General features: G+C 57.1%; 1 protein-coding gene across 1 annotated transcript in view; it reads left to right on the top strand.

Moving 5' to 3' along the window:
- Positions 1-559: 559 nt before the first annotated feature.
- The window catches only part of SHANK1 (SH3 and multiple ankyrin repeat domains 1), a 73,723-nt gene continuing 53,926 nt past the window's right edge, over positions 560-20,356 (top strand). The window contains exons 1-8 of the mRNA XM_075537233.1: positions 560-632; positions 3,095-3,389; positions 3,550-3,753; positions 4,181-4,252; positions 6,418-6,526; positions 6,656-6,807; positions 11,237-11,404; positions 11,767-11,883. Coding sequence (XP_075393348.1) covers positions 3,138-3,389; positions 3,550-3,753; positions 4,181-4,252; positions 6,418-6,526; positions 6,656-6,807; positions 11,237-11,404; positions 11,767-11,883 — 1,074 coding nt within the window. The 5' untranslated portion in view covers positions 560-632; positions 3,095-3,137. The remainder of the gene's footprint in view (positions 633-3,094; positions 3,390-3,549; positions 3,754-4,180; positions 4,253-6,417; positions 6,527-6,655; positions 6,808-11,236; positions 11,405-11,766; positions 11,884-20,356) is intronic.

A 20,356-nucleotide genomic window follows, 5' to 3' on the forward strand; every position in this document is an offset into this window, starting at 1 on the left:
GCAGTATAGGGACCGGTGGGGGTGGAGTCGAGGCTTGGGGGGCCCGCCGGCCGGGACGGGGGGAGGGGTGGGGGAGGGTAAGGAGAAGGGGCGGAGCCAGCGGGGGATGGGCGAGGTTTGGGGGCGCGGGGAGGGGCGATGTCTCCTCCGCCGGCTCCCGGAGGGAGGGGAGAGGGCGGAGGGAGGGAGAGAGGGAAGAAGAGAGAGAGACTGGGTGAGGGAGAGACAGCGAGAGCGAGAGAGCGAGAAGAGAGGCAGAGGAGGCGCGGAGCAGGCGGCGGCGGCGGCGGCGGCGGCGGCGGCCCGAGGAAGAGGAGGAGGAAGAGCAGCCGGAGACGCGGCGCCCGAAACGGCCGGACCGAGCCGGGGGCGGGCGAGGAGGGGCGCGGCGGCCGCGGTGGCGGAAGGGGGGCGCTCTGCGGATGGCCAGGCCCGGCCCGCGGGGGGGGTGAGGCTCTCGGCCCCCCCGCCCTCCCCCCCGGCCCTCGCCCGCCCCCTCCCCGGGCCCGCTCGCCCTTCGGGGCGGTGGGGCATGGCCTGAGGGTCCCCCGTCTCCGGGGGGGTGGGGGGTGGGGGGAGGGGGGAGGGGCCGCGGGCGCCGCCGACCGGGACTCTACAGCCCCGCCAGGCAGGTAAGAATCGGGGTTCGGGGGAGCGGCAGGGCTGGGGCGGAGGGAGGGGGCAGGGGCGCCCCGGATGTCCTTGGCTGCGCGCCGGGCTCCCGGGCCCGGGTGTGGGATGGCCGTGCGGAGGGGCGCGTTGCCCGGGCGACGACAAATTGGGTTACACTCGGGTCCCCGGTGCCCCGTCCCAGATCGCAGCCGGACTAGAAGGGTGCCCCGCCATCCCCAGCCAGCAGCGTCCCAGCCGGAACCCGCCTCCCCGCGCTCTGCCGCCAAGGGCTCGGCTGCCGTGCCCGCCCTCCCGGCCCTGACGGCCACTCCCCCGCCTGCCTACCTGGACCCCTGTCCCCCCACTCTTCTGACACTACCGCTAGGGACTCCTCCCCAGGCCACCCGCAGCGAGAGGTCTAGCCGTGATCTCTTGCCCCCTTAGACCCCCTCACGCTCCCGCTGCTCTTTCCAGTCTCTCGGATCCCTTCCCCTGGCTCCCCACCCCCACCGCCTCTCCGCTCCTCTCTCCTCCGGCCGGTGCACCCCCTCGCCTCCCACCCCCAATCCCGCGCCGGGTGCCCCCGCCCCATCTCTCCGGCCAAAGCTCCCCACCGGCCGGGGTCTCCGGCTGGAGGAGCCCCAGAGCCGTCTCCCCGCCTCCATTCATTCTCGCGGGCCCGCTCTCGACCCTGCCAGCCGCCCCCCCCCAAAGCAGCCTCTCAGGGCACCCCCTCTCTCCCCTTCTCCACCCCCCTGCCTATTCCTCAGCCCGTCTCGGTACCAGCTGCGCGCCAGCTATTCTTAGCCGCCGCGCGTTTGATTCATGCCGCCCCGGCGGAGCGTGCCCGCTCCCTCCCTCGGGGCCTGAGGGGGAGGGGCCGGCGCTGGTCCAGGGGCTCTCGTACCACCACGCGCTAGGGCGCCCCCAACCCCCCAACCGGTCCTCCTTTCATCTCCCCACCACCCAGCTCTGGGCAAGCTGGAGCTGGGGGTCAGCCTGGGTCAACCGAGGGGGAGTGGCTGCGGGGCCCCTAGACTGGAGGTACAATGTGGGGTGAGCGCCGCGCGGAGGAAGGAGACCAGGGGTCAGCGCGCTGCTGGGTACCTGGGCGGGGAGGCGGCTGTGCAGCCCTGTCCCTTGTTGGGTTAGGGTCGACCCGCCGGCTCTTAAAGATGCTTTCTCGCCTCTCTTCCGGCCCCCCTCTTGGAACTCTCCTGCGCGCCCCCTACACACATTTTGTCTTCCTTCCCCCCCCACCCCCCACCCCAGCCCATCCCCACTCCCCCAAAGTCAGCAGTACCCTCCACTGCTTCCCATCTCCATGGCAACGGTGCTGGAGCCGGGACTGGCATGGGGGGGAGGGGGGCGGGGAGAGACCAGACCAGACATGCTGGTTTCTGGTGCTGGGGTGGGAGTCGGGGGAGAGTATGGGGGGGCGAACCCCATTTGGGACCCACCCTTATAAGGCCACCTCTGAGGAGAAAACACTGCAGAAAGGCCTTCTGGTGACCTCCCAGTCCAGTTTCCAGAGCCTCACCCTGCTTCTTAGCCTCTCTGCCAGTCAGCCAGCCCGCCCACCTACCCACCTCACCCCGTCTAGTGGCGCCTCCAATACCAGGCTCTGGCAACCCACCCAGCCCGAGCTCTGAACCCGGGATCATGTCCATACCCAGGACGCCTTTCGAGGGGTTGCCTCCCGCCCACCCTCTGGCCCTTTTCTCGAAGATCTCAACAACCACCCCCCCCCCACCCCACTCCCCAGCCAGACTACCTCTGGTGGTTCCCTCAGGGACACCCCATCTCGGCACCCTCCTGCTCCCCTGGGACAGCCCAGGCCCCTAGCACGCCTGCGCTGGACCGACACCCGCTGGCAGCCACACACAGGTGCAGTCCCTGGCCCCACCTGCTCACCTCCCTCTCGCCCTCATTCCCTGGAAGCCTCAGCTTCCCCGTACCCCACCCGCAGCTTTCCAGGAGGAAGGGGGTAGGAAGAAGGGCCCCAGGCAAGGGCCCAGGCCGGGGCCAGGAGGGCAGGATGCCGGACCTCACGGTCCACCTGTCTGTCCTTTGCTAATTTTAGCTGTCTTTTCTCTGGCCTGACAAAGTGGGCCACTAGTTCCCGCGGTGATTCTGCGGTTTCTGGGACACAACGAGGCTGGGTCAGCAGCAAAGTGGGGCGCAGGGGGGGCGGGGGCTGCGAGGAGGGTCAAGGGCAGGGAAGGAGACACGTGCTGTGAGCGTGGCCCAGCTGGGGGTGTGTGTGCGCGCACGTGTGCGTGCGCACGCGGAGGCGGCGAAGGGGCGGAGTGTTTGGGGGGTGGGGTGGGTGCCTGCTTACTTCCGCCTGGCTGTCGCTGCCATGGACAGTGGGTGGGTGGGGGCGGCCTCGGCCACCGGTCCCTTGGCGTCGGAGGGGACCCTAGGGCTCCTCGTCTGACAGCTTCCCTCGCTTTCCTCCGCCCCCCCCCTGCCCCTGTAGCTGCCTGTGATGCTGCCGCCCCCCGTCGTCCCGTGGCCCCACAATGCCCCACAGCCCCGCGTCCAGCGAGGACGAACACCACAGTGCCAGCGAGTGTCCCGAGGGGGGCTCAGAGTCCGACAGCTCCCCAGACGGACCCGGGAGAGGCCCCCGGGGGACCCGGGGCCGGGGCAGTGGGGCACCTGGTAAGCTAGCCTCGGTCCGAGGCCTCCAAGGCCGTTCCATGTCTGTCCCCGACGACGCCCACTTCAGCATGATGGTCTTCAGGATTGGTATCCCGGATCTGCACCAGACAGTGAGTGGGCACGCGGACCTGGGGAGTCGAAGTGAGGGGTTGAGCTGGTGGCCTTGGGGTGGGAGTGGAGTAGGGGACCGAGTCACCCAGGACAGCCCCCTCCAAGCCCTCCATTGCCCTGACCTGTCCCCTTCCCCTCCCCACCCCCCTCCTCCCCCAGAAATGCCTGCGTTTCAACCCCGACGCTACCATCTGGACCGCCAAGCAGCAGGTGCTGTGCGCCTTGAGCGAGAGTCTACAGGACGTCCTAAACTATGGCCTGTTCCAGCCGGCCACCTCTGGCCGGGATGCCAACTTCCTGGAGGAGGAGAGATTGCTGCGCGAGTATCCCCAGTCCTTTGAGAAGGGGGTGCCCTACCTGGAGGTGAGGCCCATTGGCCTTCCCACCCGAGCCGAGCCGCTGATAACACAAGGGTTGTCCCCTAACACATTGTCCTCCACTGCCCCGCCTTGGGACCAGTCAAGCCAGCCCCCATATCTCCCAGGCTTCTCCTAACTCAGTCAATGGAATGGGGGAGTGCACCTTTTGCATTCTAGAACAATCACTGGGACTCCTACCTCCTGATTCACTGGATTCCCACCTCCCTCCCCCTGGTTCGATCTGAAGCCTGGATACCCCACCACAGCCTGGTACAATCTGTTTCCAAACCTCCCTCTCAATCCTGAGAGGTCCCTGGTTCAGAAGGGACCTGCCCCAGAGGTAGAGGACACACCCACTTCTGCCTGCCCCAGCCTCCTCCTAATGCTGAGTCTCTGCCCTCTCTCTGTCTGTCTTCCCACCCGGCCCTCAGTTTCGATACAAGACTCGAGTTTACAAGCAGACCAACCTGGATGAGAAGCAACTGGCCAAGTTGCACACGAAGGTGAGAGAGGGAACCGAACCCCCGACCAAACTCCCTGCCGTCCAGTCGATGCCGACGCACAGAGACCCTCTGGGACAGGGTAGAACAGCCCCTGTGGGTTTCAGAGAATGCAACTCTTGGCGGGGAGTAGAAAGCCCCATCTTTCTCCCTCAGGGAGGATGGTGCTTGCCAACTGCTGACCTTGGGGATCGCGGCCCAACGCATAACCTTGACACTACCAGGGTTCTTGAGAGAAGGACAGATCACCCTTAGTCCTTCCTTTGCTCTCCTCGCCTCTCCAGCAAGCATCCCCATGCCCCACCCCACCTCTTCCTGTGGGATGCCCCCATGCCATCTGAGACAGCCAGAGTCACCTCCACTCCCTTGTCCCCATCATCCCCATCACTGTCTAGTCGATTATGGCTCGTAGCAATAGAGCTGCCCCGTGGGATGTTCCAGGCTGTGGATCTTTCTGCAAGCAGACTGCTCATCTTTCTCCCACAGGGCAGCTGGCGGGTTCGAACAGCTGACCTTTGGGTTAGCGGCACCTCTCCCCAGCATAACTCCTTCTGACTTTCCCCAATCCCACACTACTTGGTCCCATGTCCTTTGCCCTTTAGTGCCCTCTCCTGGTCTTCGCCAAGGCCCCTCTCCATAGGTCGCCCAAGGCCCCTTCCCCTGTCATTGGCCTGTGAATTCACCACGCAGTTTCTCCATCTTTAGGGGCCACCCTCTGCAGCTCCCCCAATCCCACTCCTCCAAATCCCGTCAAAGCCAAGGCTGGCTCACTTGTCACATCCCTGTCACATCTGTACCTTGCCCCTCAACCCTCCACATAGGTTCCCCGAGATGCCCTTGACCTTCAAGAGCTAGGAGGACATGTGGGGTGGGGGCCTCCATTGAAGGAGTCTTGATATTAAAGGATAAACAACCTGGATTGTCAATCCCTGCTCATTCAAAGCTCTGCCCCCCATACCTCTCACCCCCCCCATTCCAACTCCTGGTTCTCCCTAGATCTCTGAGGCCTCTCCCACTGTGGCAGGCCCCAAACTGAGTGCCCAACACGAGCGTGTTCTCAGTCTTCACACCAAACCGAAACACACCTGATCGTGTGTTCCCAGGCAAGCTGGCGCACACACTCACAGCACCATTGTGGAGCTCATAGCTGCCCCATAGGGCAGGGTAGGCCTGCCCCTGTGGGTTTCCCAGACTTTAAATGTTTACAGGCACAAACAGCCTCATCTTTCTCCCACAGAGCAGCTGGTAGGTTCAAACTGCTGACCTTGGCGTCGGCAGCTCACTACACCACCAGGTCTGGAACATGCGCAGTGCAAAGCTAAGTCTGCATTCACATACTCACTCCTCACTCGCTCCCTCAATGTCACTATGTCAAGTCAGACTCCTGGACACCCTACAGAACAGGATGGAACCGCCCCTGGGGGGTTCCGAGAAGGGAGCTCTTTACAGGAGTAGAAAGCCTCCCCCTCGCCCTCAGATTGGCAGTTGGTTTCAAACTGCAGACCTTGAGGCTCACAGCCCAACCACCACACCACCGGGTCTCCTCCCAGGGGCTCCCTATGCCGCCACCATAAACCACTGGGATTCATTTCCGAAGATGAGATCTCTTTCCAAGCCCTAGTTCGTTCATTTTGGTTGCAGATAGTCTGTCTTCAGGCACCATTCATGTCCCCAGGGCAAAGCCCCTCTTCCGGAACCCACGCCCACCACAATCGAGTTCATTCTGAAGCATCTTGACTGTAGAGGACACGGTAGAAGTGCCAACTTTGGGCAGCCGAGGCCGCAAATCTCTCCTAGAGCAGGCTGCCTGATTTCCCTTTCCCAGGAGGAGCAGACTGGTAGAGTCCAACTGCTGACCTCACGGGCCTAACTCCCCCCCCCACCCCACCCCCACCACCACCATGCCACTGGGGAAGCCTTTTCCACCGACTGCCAAAGAACCACATTTCAAATGCCCGCCGGTTCCCCCTGTGTATCTTCCTCTGAGACGGACGCCTGTGCTTGTCACGAGCTGCGGTCCAGTCAGCACGTGTCTCAGAGGAGGACTGTACCCCACAGGGCTAGGGGCGAGGGTGGGAATGGGAAGTAGCCAGGCCTTTCTTCCGAGGTGTTTCAGGTTGCACTCAACTGACCGAGCCCCGCCCTGTCTCTCTTGGTCCCCACGGCAGACGGGGTTGAAGAAATTCCTAGAGTACGTGCAACTTGGGACGTCTGACAAAGTGGCGAGACTCCTGGACAAAGGGCTGGACCCCAATTATCATGATTCGGATTCGGGAGGTGTGTGGGGGCTGGAAGTCGGGGCTGGGGGGTTGGGAGCGGGGAAACAGCTGGATGGGGGTCAGGGTCAAGGCTGTCGAGCAGTGAGGACTGCGAATGACTGGGCTTCTCTCTCTCCCCTGTCCCCAGAGACCCCCTTGACACTGGCTGCCCAAACTGAAGGATCCGTGGAGGTGATTCGAACCCTGTGCCTGGGCGGGGCCCACATCGACTTCCGGGCGCGGGACGGCATGACCGCCCTACACAAAGCCGCGTGCGCGCGCCACTGCCTTGCGCTCACGGTGAGGTTGCAGGACATACCCCCCCAGACACCCCCCCCCAACTGACCATGAATTCCTCCTTACCTCTTCCCCTGGCTGACGACCCGGACACCCAGTTTCAACCTGCTAAGGGGTCCTTTCAGGCACACGCGGCCGTCCTCCCAATCCCAACCAAATGGACATCCATGTGTCCCCCTCGGCTGCCCTCAGTCAGTCATATCTATCCGCGCTGTTCCTTGCCCCGCCCCAACCCTTCTCTTCCAGCACCCCCTACCCGTCTCCCCTAATCTCTGAGAGTGACTTGCTCACAGTGACTTCCTCTGACCTTCCAGTGCCTCCGGACCCTAAAGCTCCCCCCCCGCCCCCCATTCCGTGCCAGCGCCATTCGTGTCCTTCCATGACCTGTTTCCTTCTCTCTCTCCCTTTCCTCCTTCGGCCGCTGTCATTTCTCAAACCTCAGCTCTTTCTCTTGGCTGGAAAACACCCTTCTCTCCGGCCCTGTACGAAGCCCCTTCCTTTCCCTAGATTGTCTTGTAGCCACAAGCCTTCCGTGGCACCCTGGGTGTGTCCGACGGGGGGGGGGGGGGGGGGGGGGACACCCCGGGTGTGTCGGACGGGAGTGCACCATGGTCCTTAGGGTTTCCAGGGGCTGCATCTTCTTCGGAAGCTGACCGCCAGGCCTCTCTTGCGAGGCTCCTCTTGGTGATGCCTTTTGGTTAGCGACCCAGCTGTGTGAATGGTCTGCAACCATCCCCACCCCAGGCAAGGCCATGGTCTAGATTCAACAAGCTGACCGGTTGCTACAGAGGCAATTTGGAGCCTAGGCGGCCCCCCTGTGTGATCAGAGTAGAGCTGCCTAGGTTGGAACCATCTGCACCAGCCGAGATCTGCCAGAGATCCACCATCTCCGGTGGAATCATGTCCGGTGGAATCAGAGACCGTCTCCCAGGCCCTGCGGGTCTCCCTCTTGGCTGCAGCTGACCCCCACAGACGATCCAGCCCCCAAGGGACAGTACATGCTCTTGCGCCTACACGCAGACTGTGGCCATTCCCTCTGCCCTAACTAACTCAGTGCAGATTCTTCCTCCCTCGCCCTGGGTGTAAACCCACCCCCACCTTGGGTTTTCCAGGCTGTGACCCTTATGAACTCCGGTGGCGCTGCAGATCAGGCAGTGGGACTGCTCAGGGCAAGGCTGGCGGTTCAAACCCACCAGGAGAAAGATGGGGCGCCTGCTCCCGTGAAGATGTACAGCCTTGGAAATCCGATATTAGGGTCGCTATGAGTCAGAAGGCAGGAGACATGGCAGCATAGGGGGTTACGCGTTGGGAGGCTAACCCTAAGGTTAGCCGTTCAAAACCACCAGTCGCTCCTAGAGAGCAAGGTGAGGCATTCTATTCCCGCAAAGAGTTACAGTCATGGAAATCCACAGGGGCAGTTCTATGCTGTCCTACGGGGTCTCTGAGGCTTGATGGCAGAGGGTTCGGTGATCTTTATAGGAACAGATCACTAGGCTTTTCTCCTATGGAGTCACTGGATGGGTTCGAACCACTGATCTTAGGTTGGCAGCTGAGCACTTAACTGTCACTCCCAACTCAGATGTTTCCTGCATCCCCAGAGGGAGTGAGCTCCCTTCTGTGTCCCTAGTCAATACCTTTCCACTTGTATCCCTCCAACACTGGCTCCTCTACATCCTAACCCAAACCCAGCCCCAGCTCACCCCTCTAGCCCTCCCCCTCTTCTCTCAAAGGCAGACACAGTCGCTGCCTAGGTACCTTCTTCGTAATGCAGTTCCAAGTGTGTAGGGTGACAGTCTTGGGGAGTCCTCTGGATCCAGTAGGTCTAGTCGTTTATTTATTTACTTGGGAATTTCATGTTTGTTCTCTATGTCCCTCCCCTTCTACCTGGAACCATGCCTTGTGTCGTTGGTCAGAGTGATTGTTGAGGGTGGCTGGGCACCCGCTAGTTCTTCTGGTCTCAGTGTAGATGGGCCAAATCCCTGTTGAAGAGCCTCCCATGTCGTCAAACACGAAGGTCTACCTGACACCCATGGAATCAACAGACTGTACAGACCCCCATTGAGCACCCCCCAAGCCCAGACCCAGCTTACAACTCACCCCAGCCCCGCACCTTGATCTAGACTCGCTATACTGGCCATGTATGGCTTGGGGTGGGGGAGTTTTTAAATGTTATTTTACTGTACTTTTGGTGAAAGTTTACACAGCAGATAAGTTTCCCATACAACAATCTCTCCACAACATTTTTTTTCAAAATGCTGGTCACATTCCTCACAATTCACGGACAGTCTCATGAAATCCATTCTGGATGTTCTACTTCCAGCAATCTAGCGTCCCTGACAAGCCCTTACCTCCTCATCTGTGTTTTAAAGACCTTGTTGCACCCTTGCTCCCACGGGCGCTGGTTTACAGGTGCACTTATTCGCTGGTGATAGTCTTAGTTCTGTGAGCTCAGTGGTTCTTTAGTTGCAAGGTAAATGCAGGGTTTAGATTCAGTTCAAGGTCTCAAGATTGACTTTTTATTTCTTCTTCTTCAAGATTATCTTAAGGCAACTAGCTGTCCTCCAGTCTCAACCATCCCAGTAGACCTGGTGTGTGTGTGTGTTGTTGTTTTAAGAATTTGCGGTTCTGTTCCACATTTTCCCCTAAGCGCCTGGTGGGAATTCAAGCTATGAGAATGGACAAAAGTGACAGGCTCAGTTCCTCAGGCCTCGCTCACCACGACGCCAAGCGTGTTCAGCAGCCACACATGGCCGCCATATTGAATAACACAGATGTAGACTGTCCACTATCCCAGGGACAGTGCCACCACCAACACCCTCCTAATAACGCTCCATGCTGCCAGCCTCCCCAACTGCCCGCCAAGAAGTGGTCTCTTATGGAGGACCACTCCCTGTACCCAAGTCCCCAGCCTCTGCTGGGCTCACCTCAACCCAAGTTTGCTTTTTACCAGACATCCCTTCTCTGTGTCCAATCTTTGTTTCTCCCCCTTCTCTTCCTCCTCCTTCTCCCCTCTTTCACTTCCCCTTCCCCTTCTCCTCCTCTTCCTCCTCCCCTTCCCCACCCCTCCCCTCTCCTCCTCCCCTCCTCCTCCTCCCCTCCTCCTCCTCTACCTTCTTCTTCTTCTTCTTCTTCAATTTTAGACGGTTTATAGAGCAGTTTCTAGTTTTACCTTGAACTGGTCACACACGTTCTCCGTCTCATCCATCGCCATCCTCCCACTTCGTCTCTGTGCTTCTGGTCTCCATTGATTCTTAATCCCAAACCCCTGGACTCTGTCCTTGGGTAAACAAACATCACTCCCTTTGATCTTAAGTGGCTGATTATTCTAATACGGAGGTGAGTGCAGTTGCAGAACTGAAGGGTGTCTGTGGGCTGTGCTCTTGAACGCCTCACCTGTCTCTATCCGACCAGTGAGCTTGGTTTTCTCTTATGGTTTGAGTTCGGCTCCACATTTTTCTCCCACAGTATCCAGGGTCTTCTCATATGGTTCTTTTCCAAGCAGTTGGTAGCTAGGTGGCTGGGCACCATCTAGTCCCTCCGGTCTCAGGGTTCTGGAGACTGCAGCTTTTAGGGTCTGTGAGTCCATTGCACGGATTGTTTCCATACATCTTTCCATTAGCACCGACCTTCTTTTCTCCAGGCAGAAAGAGACTAATCGATCCGCCTTAGATGGCTGCTGGCACGCTTTTAAGATCCTAGGCACTACTCACCCTACAGGGGAAATAACAATGTATTTGTGAATTACATTATGCCAATTGACCTTGGTGGCCCCAGGACTGTGGCCACGGTCCCCCAGGCCCAGTGACCCATTCCCTCAAGGTATTTGGTTATGTCGATGGAGTTTCCATTGCTTTGCCCCCTGCATGCTCCACCACCCTCACAGATGTAGTTGCAGCAAAAGTCAACACACGTGTACAAACACCCATGCCCAATCTTGAGAGTCCTGGTCCTACGAACAGCCCTTGCTTGGCCAGAGACTCTTGTTTCCAAGTTCCACTCATTCACCTCCCCAGGGAGCAGGGGTCCATCTGAAGCTCCAGACCCTTCAATGGCTCATCCAAGCCCCCCCCCCCACGCCCCGCCGGAGGGGAGAGGCCAGAGAAGAGTGTGACACAGAAGGGTATGACAGCCCCCTAATTATTCACAGGGAAGAGGAGAGACCATTTTCCTTCTAGACTCCTGACTCTGAGGCTCTGTGTGTCTCCTTCCACCCACCCACCCCCTTACCTCTGGTTGAGCACAGACCTCAGACTTGGGGTGCAGCGTGGGGGTGGGGTGGACACTTCTCAGGGTTTCACAAGGGCCTAGTGGCAGAACTGAGACCATCACTGGCCATTGTGGGCCACCCAAGGCCATTGATGCCCACCCCACTATCTTTCCCCCATAAATGTCATTTGGTCTCTTTCTCCTGGACTCTGTCTCCCTCTCCTAGGCGCTCCTGGACCTTGGGGGCTCCCCCAACTACAAGGACCGCCGGGGCCTGACCCCTCTCTTCCACACCGCTATGGTGGGGGGAGACCCCCGCTGCTGTGAGCTGCTGCTGTACAACAGAGCCCAGTTGGGCATCGCCGATGAGAACGGCTGGCAGGAGATCCACCAGGTGCTGGAGGTCGGGGAGCAGGTTGGACCTGGGCCCTGGAGGAGACAGGAGTGGGTTGGGGCAGAGGTGTGTTATGGAAGCCTGCGGGGCTGGACTCACACGGTGCCGGTACCATGATCTTCAAAAAGGAAAAGGCTGGCAGTGTAGAGACCAGGACCCTAAGGGAGCATGCACTGGGCGCCCTGATCCTCAAGGTGGGTAGACACCCGGCCTTAGATGATTGAACTTGAGAAAGGGACCCTCTGGGAGAGGAGGGGGGACATCCTGAACTCAACGCAAAGGGTATAGTCTGAGTCCTGGCCTTGGAAGGCCAAGGAGAAGTCCAGCCTTCTCTGCTCACTGTCCCCACCCTCACTCCCCAGGCCTGCCAGCGGGGTCACTCTCAGCACTTGGAACACCTGCTCTTCTACGGGGCTGAACCTGGAGCCCAGAACGCCTCCGGGAACACGGCCCTGCACATCTGCGCTCTCTATAACAAGGTCTGCCTGGCAGCGCCCACCCCAGCCACCTCCCCACCTTCTGCTCCTTCCCTACTATCATTCACTCACCCGGGCATCCATTCATCTGACAGATACCTCCTGAACCCCTCCGCTGGTCTCGTCCATTCATTCATTCCATAGACAGATACTGAGTCCCTTCACTGTTTTTGTTCATTCATTCAATAGGTATGTACCCTTCCTTGTTCTCCATTCAATCATGCATCCTTCAGCTGACAGATGCTGAGCCCTTCACTGGTCTTCTCCATTCATTCTTGTATTTGACAGATATTTACTCAGTCCCTCCACTGATCGTATACATCCATTCGTGCATTTCATAGATATTAACTGAGCCCAATTCACTAGTCTTACTCATTTTTTCATTGGACAGATGTTTTCTGAGCCTGATTCACTGGTATCACCCATTCACTCATTGGATAGATCTTTTCTGAGCCTGATTCACTGGTCTCATTCATTCATTCATTGGACAGATGTTTTCTGAGCCTGATTCACTGGTCTCATTCATTCATTCACTGGGCAGATATTTACTGGGCTCCTTCTCTGTGTCAGGCCCTGAGCTAGGCATAAGGTGGGGAGCAAGATGAGCAGCCCTCTCTCCTTGGGGTGCTTGTGGCGTAGTGGGGTTCCGACCACACACAGTGTTACTACAAGCCTGAATGCTCAGAGCCAAGTCTTAGGGGGACCCAGGGTCATGTGAGAGCCCACTCCTGGACTCGGGTTTGGGCTTGAGGACTCCTGTAGGGTGCATAGGATGAACAGGAGGCAGACATGTTGGAGAGGGGCAGAAGGGTGTTCTAGGACAGGGAGCAGACTGCAAAACACCCGAAGCTGAGAGATGCGGGTGACAGAGAGCCCTGGTGGTTCAGTGGTTAAAGCACTCAGCTGCTCATCAAACCCAACAGCAGCCACTCGGGGGAAAAGATGCTTCCGTAAAGACAACACCCTTGGGGACCCCGGGGAGTCCCTCACTCTGAGTGAGAGTTGACTCAACAGCGATGGGTTTGGTCTCTGGGTCTTGGGCCCCACGACAGGAAGTGAAAGCCACCCAGCACTTAAACAACTCACTGCCACCCATCCTGACCTACAGGACAGAGCAGAACTGCCCCCTGGGGACTTCCCAGGCTGTAACTCTTTATGGAAGCAGACAGCCTCATCTTTCTCCTGCAGTACAGCTAGTGGGTTTGAACTGCCTACTTTTCGGTTCACCGTCCCACTTGTGCATAGCACACTGCACCACCAGGGCTCCTAAAAGGCATCCGGTGGGCTCATTTCCCACACATCTCCATTCACCTGGCCATATGGCACCTACTGGGTGCGCATGCAGGAGGGCAAGACAAGAGAGTTTTTCGAGTTTTGACTATTCAGGGTGGGGTGAACAGTTCCCAGTTGAGAAGCGCCCAGGAGAGGAGGGCATGGAAGGCTGACAGAGCCTCCCTGTGCTATGACAGGGGTCGGCAAGGGTTGGGGCTCTCCATCTGGTGCCTTAGTGTGCACCCAGGCCACGCCAGTCCCCATCAGAGCCTCAGTCTCCCCACCCATTTCCTGAATGCCCCCAGCCACCCCCATCCTTAAGGGGCTGCTGTGAGGATTTAGGGAGACAGGGCTTGGATATGCTTCCCATCTCCAGGAAGTCTTCCAGAACAGCCCCCGGCCCCTGCTGCCTCATCAGAACTCACCATCCTGGGGCTCTGGCAAGCAGCCACCACTGCCTGGTGGCAGCAAGCAGTGTGGTTGGCACCGAGGGAGGACTTGGTATTTGTCAAACCAAACCAGCGTGGGACTGTCACCCCCACCCCCGTGTGTGACTGCCTCTCCTGCTCACTGAGACAGGCCTCCTGCCCAGCGCCTCAGACCCACGACCCAAACCCAACTGAGAGAGATCAGCCCCTGCTTCTACACCCCTCAATAGCCCCTACTTGCTTCGATGCTTCTCCTGCCCCTCCCTGAGGGGGGAATAATACCCAGCAATGAGCAGCCCTATATAGTAAGCATTCTGTCTCTAGAAAAGGAACCCTAGTGGTGGTGTAGTGCCTATGCCTTGGGCTGCTGAGCTCAACATCAGCAGTTCAAAACCACTTTCCATCCCCATAAAGAGCAACCCCTTAGGGCAGTTCTGTGCTGTCCTGTAGGGTCACTAGGAGTCAGACTTGACACAATGGCAGCCAGTGAGTGTGTGCGTGCAGCCTCGGCGGCGGAGTGGGCCGTCCACACCAAGGTCAGCAGTTTGAACCCACCGGCCACTCTGCGGGAGAAAAATGAGGCTCTCCACTCCTGTGAAGAGCTAGTCTCAGAAACCCACAGGAGCATGTCTATCCTGTCCTGCAGGCTTGCTATGAGTTAGAATCGACTCGATGGCAGTAGGTAGGTTTGGTTTTGGAGTGAACCTGGGGTAGCAAGGAGTCCTGGCAGTGTCGTGTGTCAAGCACTGGGCTGCTCCCTTCAAAGTCGGCTGTTCGAGCCCACCAACTGTTCCACCAGAGGAATCCGAGGCTGTCTGCTCCCTTAAGGATTGACATCCTCTGAAACCCAAGGGGGACCACTCTGCTCTGTCCGACAGTGTCATTGGCTATGGTTTTTGTAACACTGTAAAACAGGAATATCCCATCATTGAACTGAACGCTATCTAACTCACTGCCATGGCACTGATCCCGACTCACAGCGACCCTCGAGCACAGGGCAGAACCGCCCCTGTGGGGTTCCGAGACTGTGACTCTTTTTTTTTTTTTAGATCATTTTACTGGGGGCTTGTACAACTCTTATCACAATCCATCCATCCATTGTGTCAAGCATATTTGTACATTTGTTGCCATCATCATTCGCAAAATATTTGCTTTCTACTTGAGCCCTTGGTATCAGCTCCTCATTTTTCCCTCCCTCCCTGACTCCCTCCCTCATGAACCCTTGATAATTTATAAATTACTATTATTTTGTCATATCTTACACTGTCCCGACATCTCCCTTCACCTACTTTTCTGTTGTCCGTCCCCCCAGGGAGGAGGTTATATGTAGATCCTTGTAATCGGTTACCCGCTTTCTACCCCACCTTCCCTCCACCCTCCCGGTATTGCTACTCTCACCACTGATCCTGAAGGGTTTATCTCTCCTGGATTCCCTATGCTTCCAGTTCCTATCTGTACCAGTGTGCATCCTCTGGTCTAGCCAGATTTGTAAGGTAGAATTGGGATCATGATATTGGAGTGGGGAGGAAGCATTTAAGAACTAGAGGAAAGTTGTATGTTTCATCATTGCTACACTGCACCCTGACTGGCTTGTCTCCTCCCCATGACCCTTCTGTAAGGGGATGCCCAGTCGCCTACAGATGGGCTTTGGGTTCCCACTCCACACTGCCCCTCATTCTCAGTGATATGATTTTTTTTTTTGATCTTTGATGCCTGATACCTGATCCCTTCGACGCCTTGCGATCACACGGGCTGATGTGCTGCTTCCAGACTATGACTCTTTCCAGGGACATCAAGCCCTGTCTTCCTCCCTCAGTGTGGCTAGTGGTTTCAAACTGCTGATCTGGTGCTCCACAGCCCAGGGCAGAACCAGGACACCACCTGACCTCCTGACGCCACAGTACAATAGAAACCATTTGTTAATATTAACTAGGTGATGTGATAAGAAAAATCGTCATTAATTTTTAACCGCCATCCTCATGACTGTATCAACTAGGGTCCCATCACCAGGCAGAAATGACACTAGTCATTAGAACCAAGTCCAAACCTAAACCCAAACCCATCCACGGCCAAGGAGTCTGTTCCCACCCCTTAGCGACCTTAGACAATGGCCTAAGTCCATTCCACAGGGGCAGACAGCCTCATCCTTCTCGTATGGATCGACTAGTGGGTTTGAACCGCCTACCTGTGGTCGGCAACCCTCTGTCTGATCCACAGCACTACCAAGATGCCTTCATTTGAACTGGGAAAAGCATACCTTGTCTTGTGACCTACCAGGACACGCGCCATCTCAGCAACTTCTACGCGTTCAGTTTGGTTCACATTTGTTACACCCTTCTAGTTGTGTGACCGGGGTCACTAATCTTTTTCCAACCCCCCCATTCACATCAACCCTACGACCCCTGACAGTCTTCTCCTTCCTTCTTGTCCCCAGGGTGACAAAGTTCAATCTTTGGTCTCTGCATATTTGCTTAGCTCAGTATTTGTTCCTAAGTGTTATCCTTCAGCCCTGACGGCCTGGGAGTTACACACTGGGTTGCTAACCTCAGCAGTTCGAATCCACAAGCCGCTCTGTGGGAGGAAGATGAGGCTTTCTGCTCCTGTAAAGATTCCGTCTTGGAAACCCCACAGGGGAAGTTCTACTCTGTCCGGCAAGGCTGCTGTGAGTCGCAATGGACTTGAGTCTGACCCCTGGCATAGTTTCGCTCAGCCCCTCTCTCCAAGGTCTGAGGGCGTGGTGATGCTTGCGTCGTGTGTTCCTACTGCCGCGCCAGAGTCCATTGCGCCTGGGCAGTCCTGGCCACTGGGCGACTCGGTTGCTTGTTCTAGAGATTGTTTAGTTAGAGGATAGTATCTCTGTGTGATGGCGTCGTGGTTATGCGTGAGGCTGCGATCTGCATGGTCAGCAGTTCAAACCACTAGCCTCCCCTCAGGAGAAAGACTGGGTTTTCTACTCCCATAAACAGTCAGTCTCAGAGCCCCACAGGGGGGTCATTAAGGAGTCACAACAGTGCCCCCACGGCAGCAAGAGACATGATCCTCCCGGGAAGAGTTGCTGTCTGAGTTTGGCGTTTGGATCCCCGTGTGCTTACCCGTCTTTAGGGGGGTCAGGACAAAGTTCCTCCTGATTCTTGAGATGGGTTCGTAGCACCTGCGGTGCAGAGGGTCAAGCGACCCTGGCCTCGCTCGTGGCCCGGGACTGAAATACTTTCTTTTCCGCTTTTTTCCGCTCCTGTGGCGAGGAGCGCACGTGGGTTAACCTTAGGCTGCTAACCAGCAAGTCGGCAGTTCGATCGCACCAGCAGCTCCTCCGCAGAGAGATGAGGCTGGCTGATCCCGTGGCGGTTTACAGTCTAGAAAACCTTCGGGGTTTGGCTTCTCTGTGCTCCGGACTAACCCAGGGGCTGGAATTGGCCCCAAGCGCAGTGAGTTCGGTTTGGTTGTAAGTGTTTCCCCCGACCTGTTGGCATGCCTAGTATCTCGCGAAGATGGTGGACGGAGCCTTGGTGGCGCAGTGGATTAAACATTGCTCTGCCAGCCCCAAGGTGTGGGGTCAGACCCACCATTTCCTCCACGGGAGCAAGATGCGTCTCTTTGCTCCAGTCAGGCGTCAATCTCAGAAACTTCGCGTCAGGGTCGCTGCGTGCGTCTGAAGGCAGTGTGCTTGGTTTGGGTTTGGTGATGGTTGGGGCCAAGACTAAGCTGTGAGGACCTCGTTCAGGACAGGAGTTGAGCCCTGTCCCCAGTCCCTACACAGAGTGAATGAGTCGGTCACTCTGTGTGAGGTGAGGGAGATGATGTGCGCCCCATCTCCGATTTCTCCCAGGCCCCGGCTCAGAACCTTCCATGGGGGTCTGCTTCGCCATCGGTTTGCACAGTCATTGGCCTGGACTGGATGGGCTGGGACGCCACTCCTCGCCCTCCGTCCTCGTTGCTTTGGGCGCAGGCACACTTCTTCAGCACCTACTGGGTGCTGGCTTCCAGGCTCTGGGGCTGCGGAGCTGAATGAGAATCCGTGTCTGTCCCCGGAAAGGGGTTGGTGATGGGGGGCGGGGGGGTGGGGTTCACAGTCTGGGGAAGAGGCAGACGTGTAAACAAATAATTGCAGTTTCATGAGATAAGTGCGAGACTACCAGTAAATACGAGTCCCGGGGAGGGAATCACTCACTAGGCCCCGAAACGGGCTCTGCTTCAGGGAAGGGAGGGGGAGAGCAGGCGCACTGGTAGGCGTGGCTCTGGCCCTGGGGATGAGAGGGGCGGGGCGGAAGCGCAAATATGCAAATGACAAAAGGAACCTAAGCCACCTGGCGGGAATTCCCCACCGCAGAGCGGAGCTGGGGAGGCAGCGGGACACGCGCGCAGGCACACACGGTCACACAACGCATATGTGCACACACAAATGTACGCACACGAAACACACGCAAAGACACCCTCAAAACACTGGCTGCACGCACGTACCCGCGTAAAACGCATAGGCAAACACACACAGCACAGATTTGCACGCAACTACACATTCTCAACACACACACTTACACTCAAGCCAAACTCACCACCATCAAGTCGTACAAGGCGATGCCAACTCACAGTGACCCAATAGGACCGTGTAGACTCTGTGGGTTTCTGAGACTGTCACTCTTTTTTTATTTTAAATAAATCCTTTTATTGGGGGCTCTTACAGCTCTTATAACCCTCCATACATTCATTGTATCAAGCACATTGACACATGTTGCCATCATCAAGTCCAAAATAGTTTCTTTCCTTGGTATCAGCTCCTCTTTGTCCCCTCCCTCCCTCCCTCACCCTCCCACTCGCATGGACCCCTGATAAATTATACATTATTGTTTTAATATCGTACACTGCCCACAGTCTCTCTTCACCCACGTTACTGTTATTAATCCCCCTGGGGATGAGGGAGGGTAGTTGTTCCCCATTTCTCCCCCCCTTCCCCCACCTTCGCCCTACTTCCATTACTGTACCTCAGGGGTTTATCTGTCCTGCATCTCAAGTGTTGAGAGCTCTTATCTGTACCACTGTGCATGCTCCGGGCTAGCGGATTTGTAAGGTAGAACTGGGGTCCTGATAGTGGGGTGGGGGAGCATTAAAGAACTAGAGGAATGTTGTGTGGTCCTTCAGTGCTCTATTGGATCCTGGCTGAGACTGTAACTCTTGACAGGAGCAGAAAGCCTCCTCTTTCCCACCTGGAGCAGCCCCACATGTACCCACAACACCGCCGGGGCTCCTGCCCACGTGCCTACACGTTCACAAAAGCACACCTCTGCACCCACAACAGATACACTCACACAAAGCATGCGCATTCACACATACCCTCATAACTCAGACAAACACGTGCACACCCTCAGAGCACACACACATTTGCATGCACATGCACGCTTGGAAAAGCTCCTACCTACTCACATTCCCAGAGAGGTACACACAAGGCCTTCCACAAACACACATGTGCACACCCACACATGTACACACTCCAAAACACACACACACACCACATTCCCAAATACACAACAGACATTAGCACACACACACACATAAGTAATCACACACGTGCACATGCCGCGCCCTTGCACAGACCAGCCCACAAGCACACACCTGCGTTCACGCAGACACACTCACCCCCAGGTGTGAGCACACACTCTCAGACCCTGAAGGCTAGCCGGACGAGCTCTGTTGTGGCCACTAGAGCTGTCCACTCCTAGGAGGCAGGTAAACATTTGGACAAGAAGACCAGGTGCCCACTAACTGGCTGTGTGAACCTGGACAGAGCCTAGACTTCTCTGGACCTTCCCTGTAGAACAAGCCTGGTCAGCATCCTTAGGGGGACGTGGGGTGGGGCGGTATCAGGTGGAGAATCAAGGGGCTTGGTGACTGTTGGCAGGAGTCATGGAGAAGCAAAGGGGTGCCTGGTTAGGGTTGACCAGGCTAAGACAACAGGAGAAGCCTTTCCCACCTTCCAGAACTATTTGTAGGAGCCCTGGTGACATAATGGTTGCACGTTGGGCTGCTAACCACAAGGTCAGCAGTTCGAAACTACCAGCCGCTCCACGGGAGAAAGACAAGACTTTCTGCTGCGTAAAGAGTCAGGGACTCAGAAACTCACGGGGGTAGCTCTACCTTGTCCTATCCGGGTCGCTATGCGTTGGGATTGACGGCAGTGGGGGAGTCTTGCATTTGATCACAACCTTCAGGTGCCCTGGGAAGCCACAAGATCAACAACTCTGTTGACTGGGATAACTGATTGGCTGTGTGTAAAAATAAAGCTCACTCCCTGCTATTGAGTCCCATCCGACTCACAGTGACCCTATAGAACCGTGTCGAGCTGCCTCTGTGAGGTTTCTGAGACTGTCAGTAGTACCTCCTGGAGTAGAGAGCCCTGTCTTTGTCCTGAGGAGCAGCTGGTGGTTTCCAAAGCCTGACCTTGCAATTAGCAATGCAAGAGATAACCAGTAAGCCACCAGGGGGGCTACATGGTTATTGGTAGGGGGTGATTTCCATTTCCTGGTGACCCCATGTGACAGAGCCTCACTGTTGTGCCCCATTGTGTCTTTGTCAAAAAACTGGGTGGGGTCAGAATGCTCGCTCTCCAGTTCACCCCTCAGCGCTCCCCAGCCTGCAGGCCAGGCTCACAGAGAACAGGACAAGGGGGTTATTTTGAACAGGGTGGTCCGAAGAGTCGAGTTGGTGTTGTGGTGCCAAGGGAGGCTGTCATTAGCAAGGTGGGCAGTTTGAAACCAGCAGCAACTTCCTGGGAGGAAGATGGGGCT

Source organism: Tenrec ecaudatus, chromosome 18 (assembly GCF_050624435.1).
Source record: "Tenrec ecaudatus isolate mTenEca1 chromosome 18, mTenEca1.hap1, whole genome shotgun sequence".
NCBI classification, from domain to species: Eukaryota; Metazoa; Chordata; class Mammalia; order Afrosoricida; family Tenrecidae; genus Tenrec; species Tenrec ecaudatus.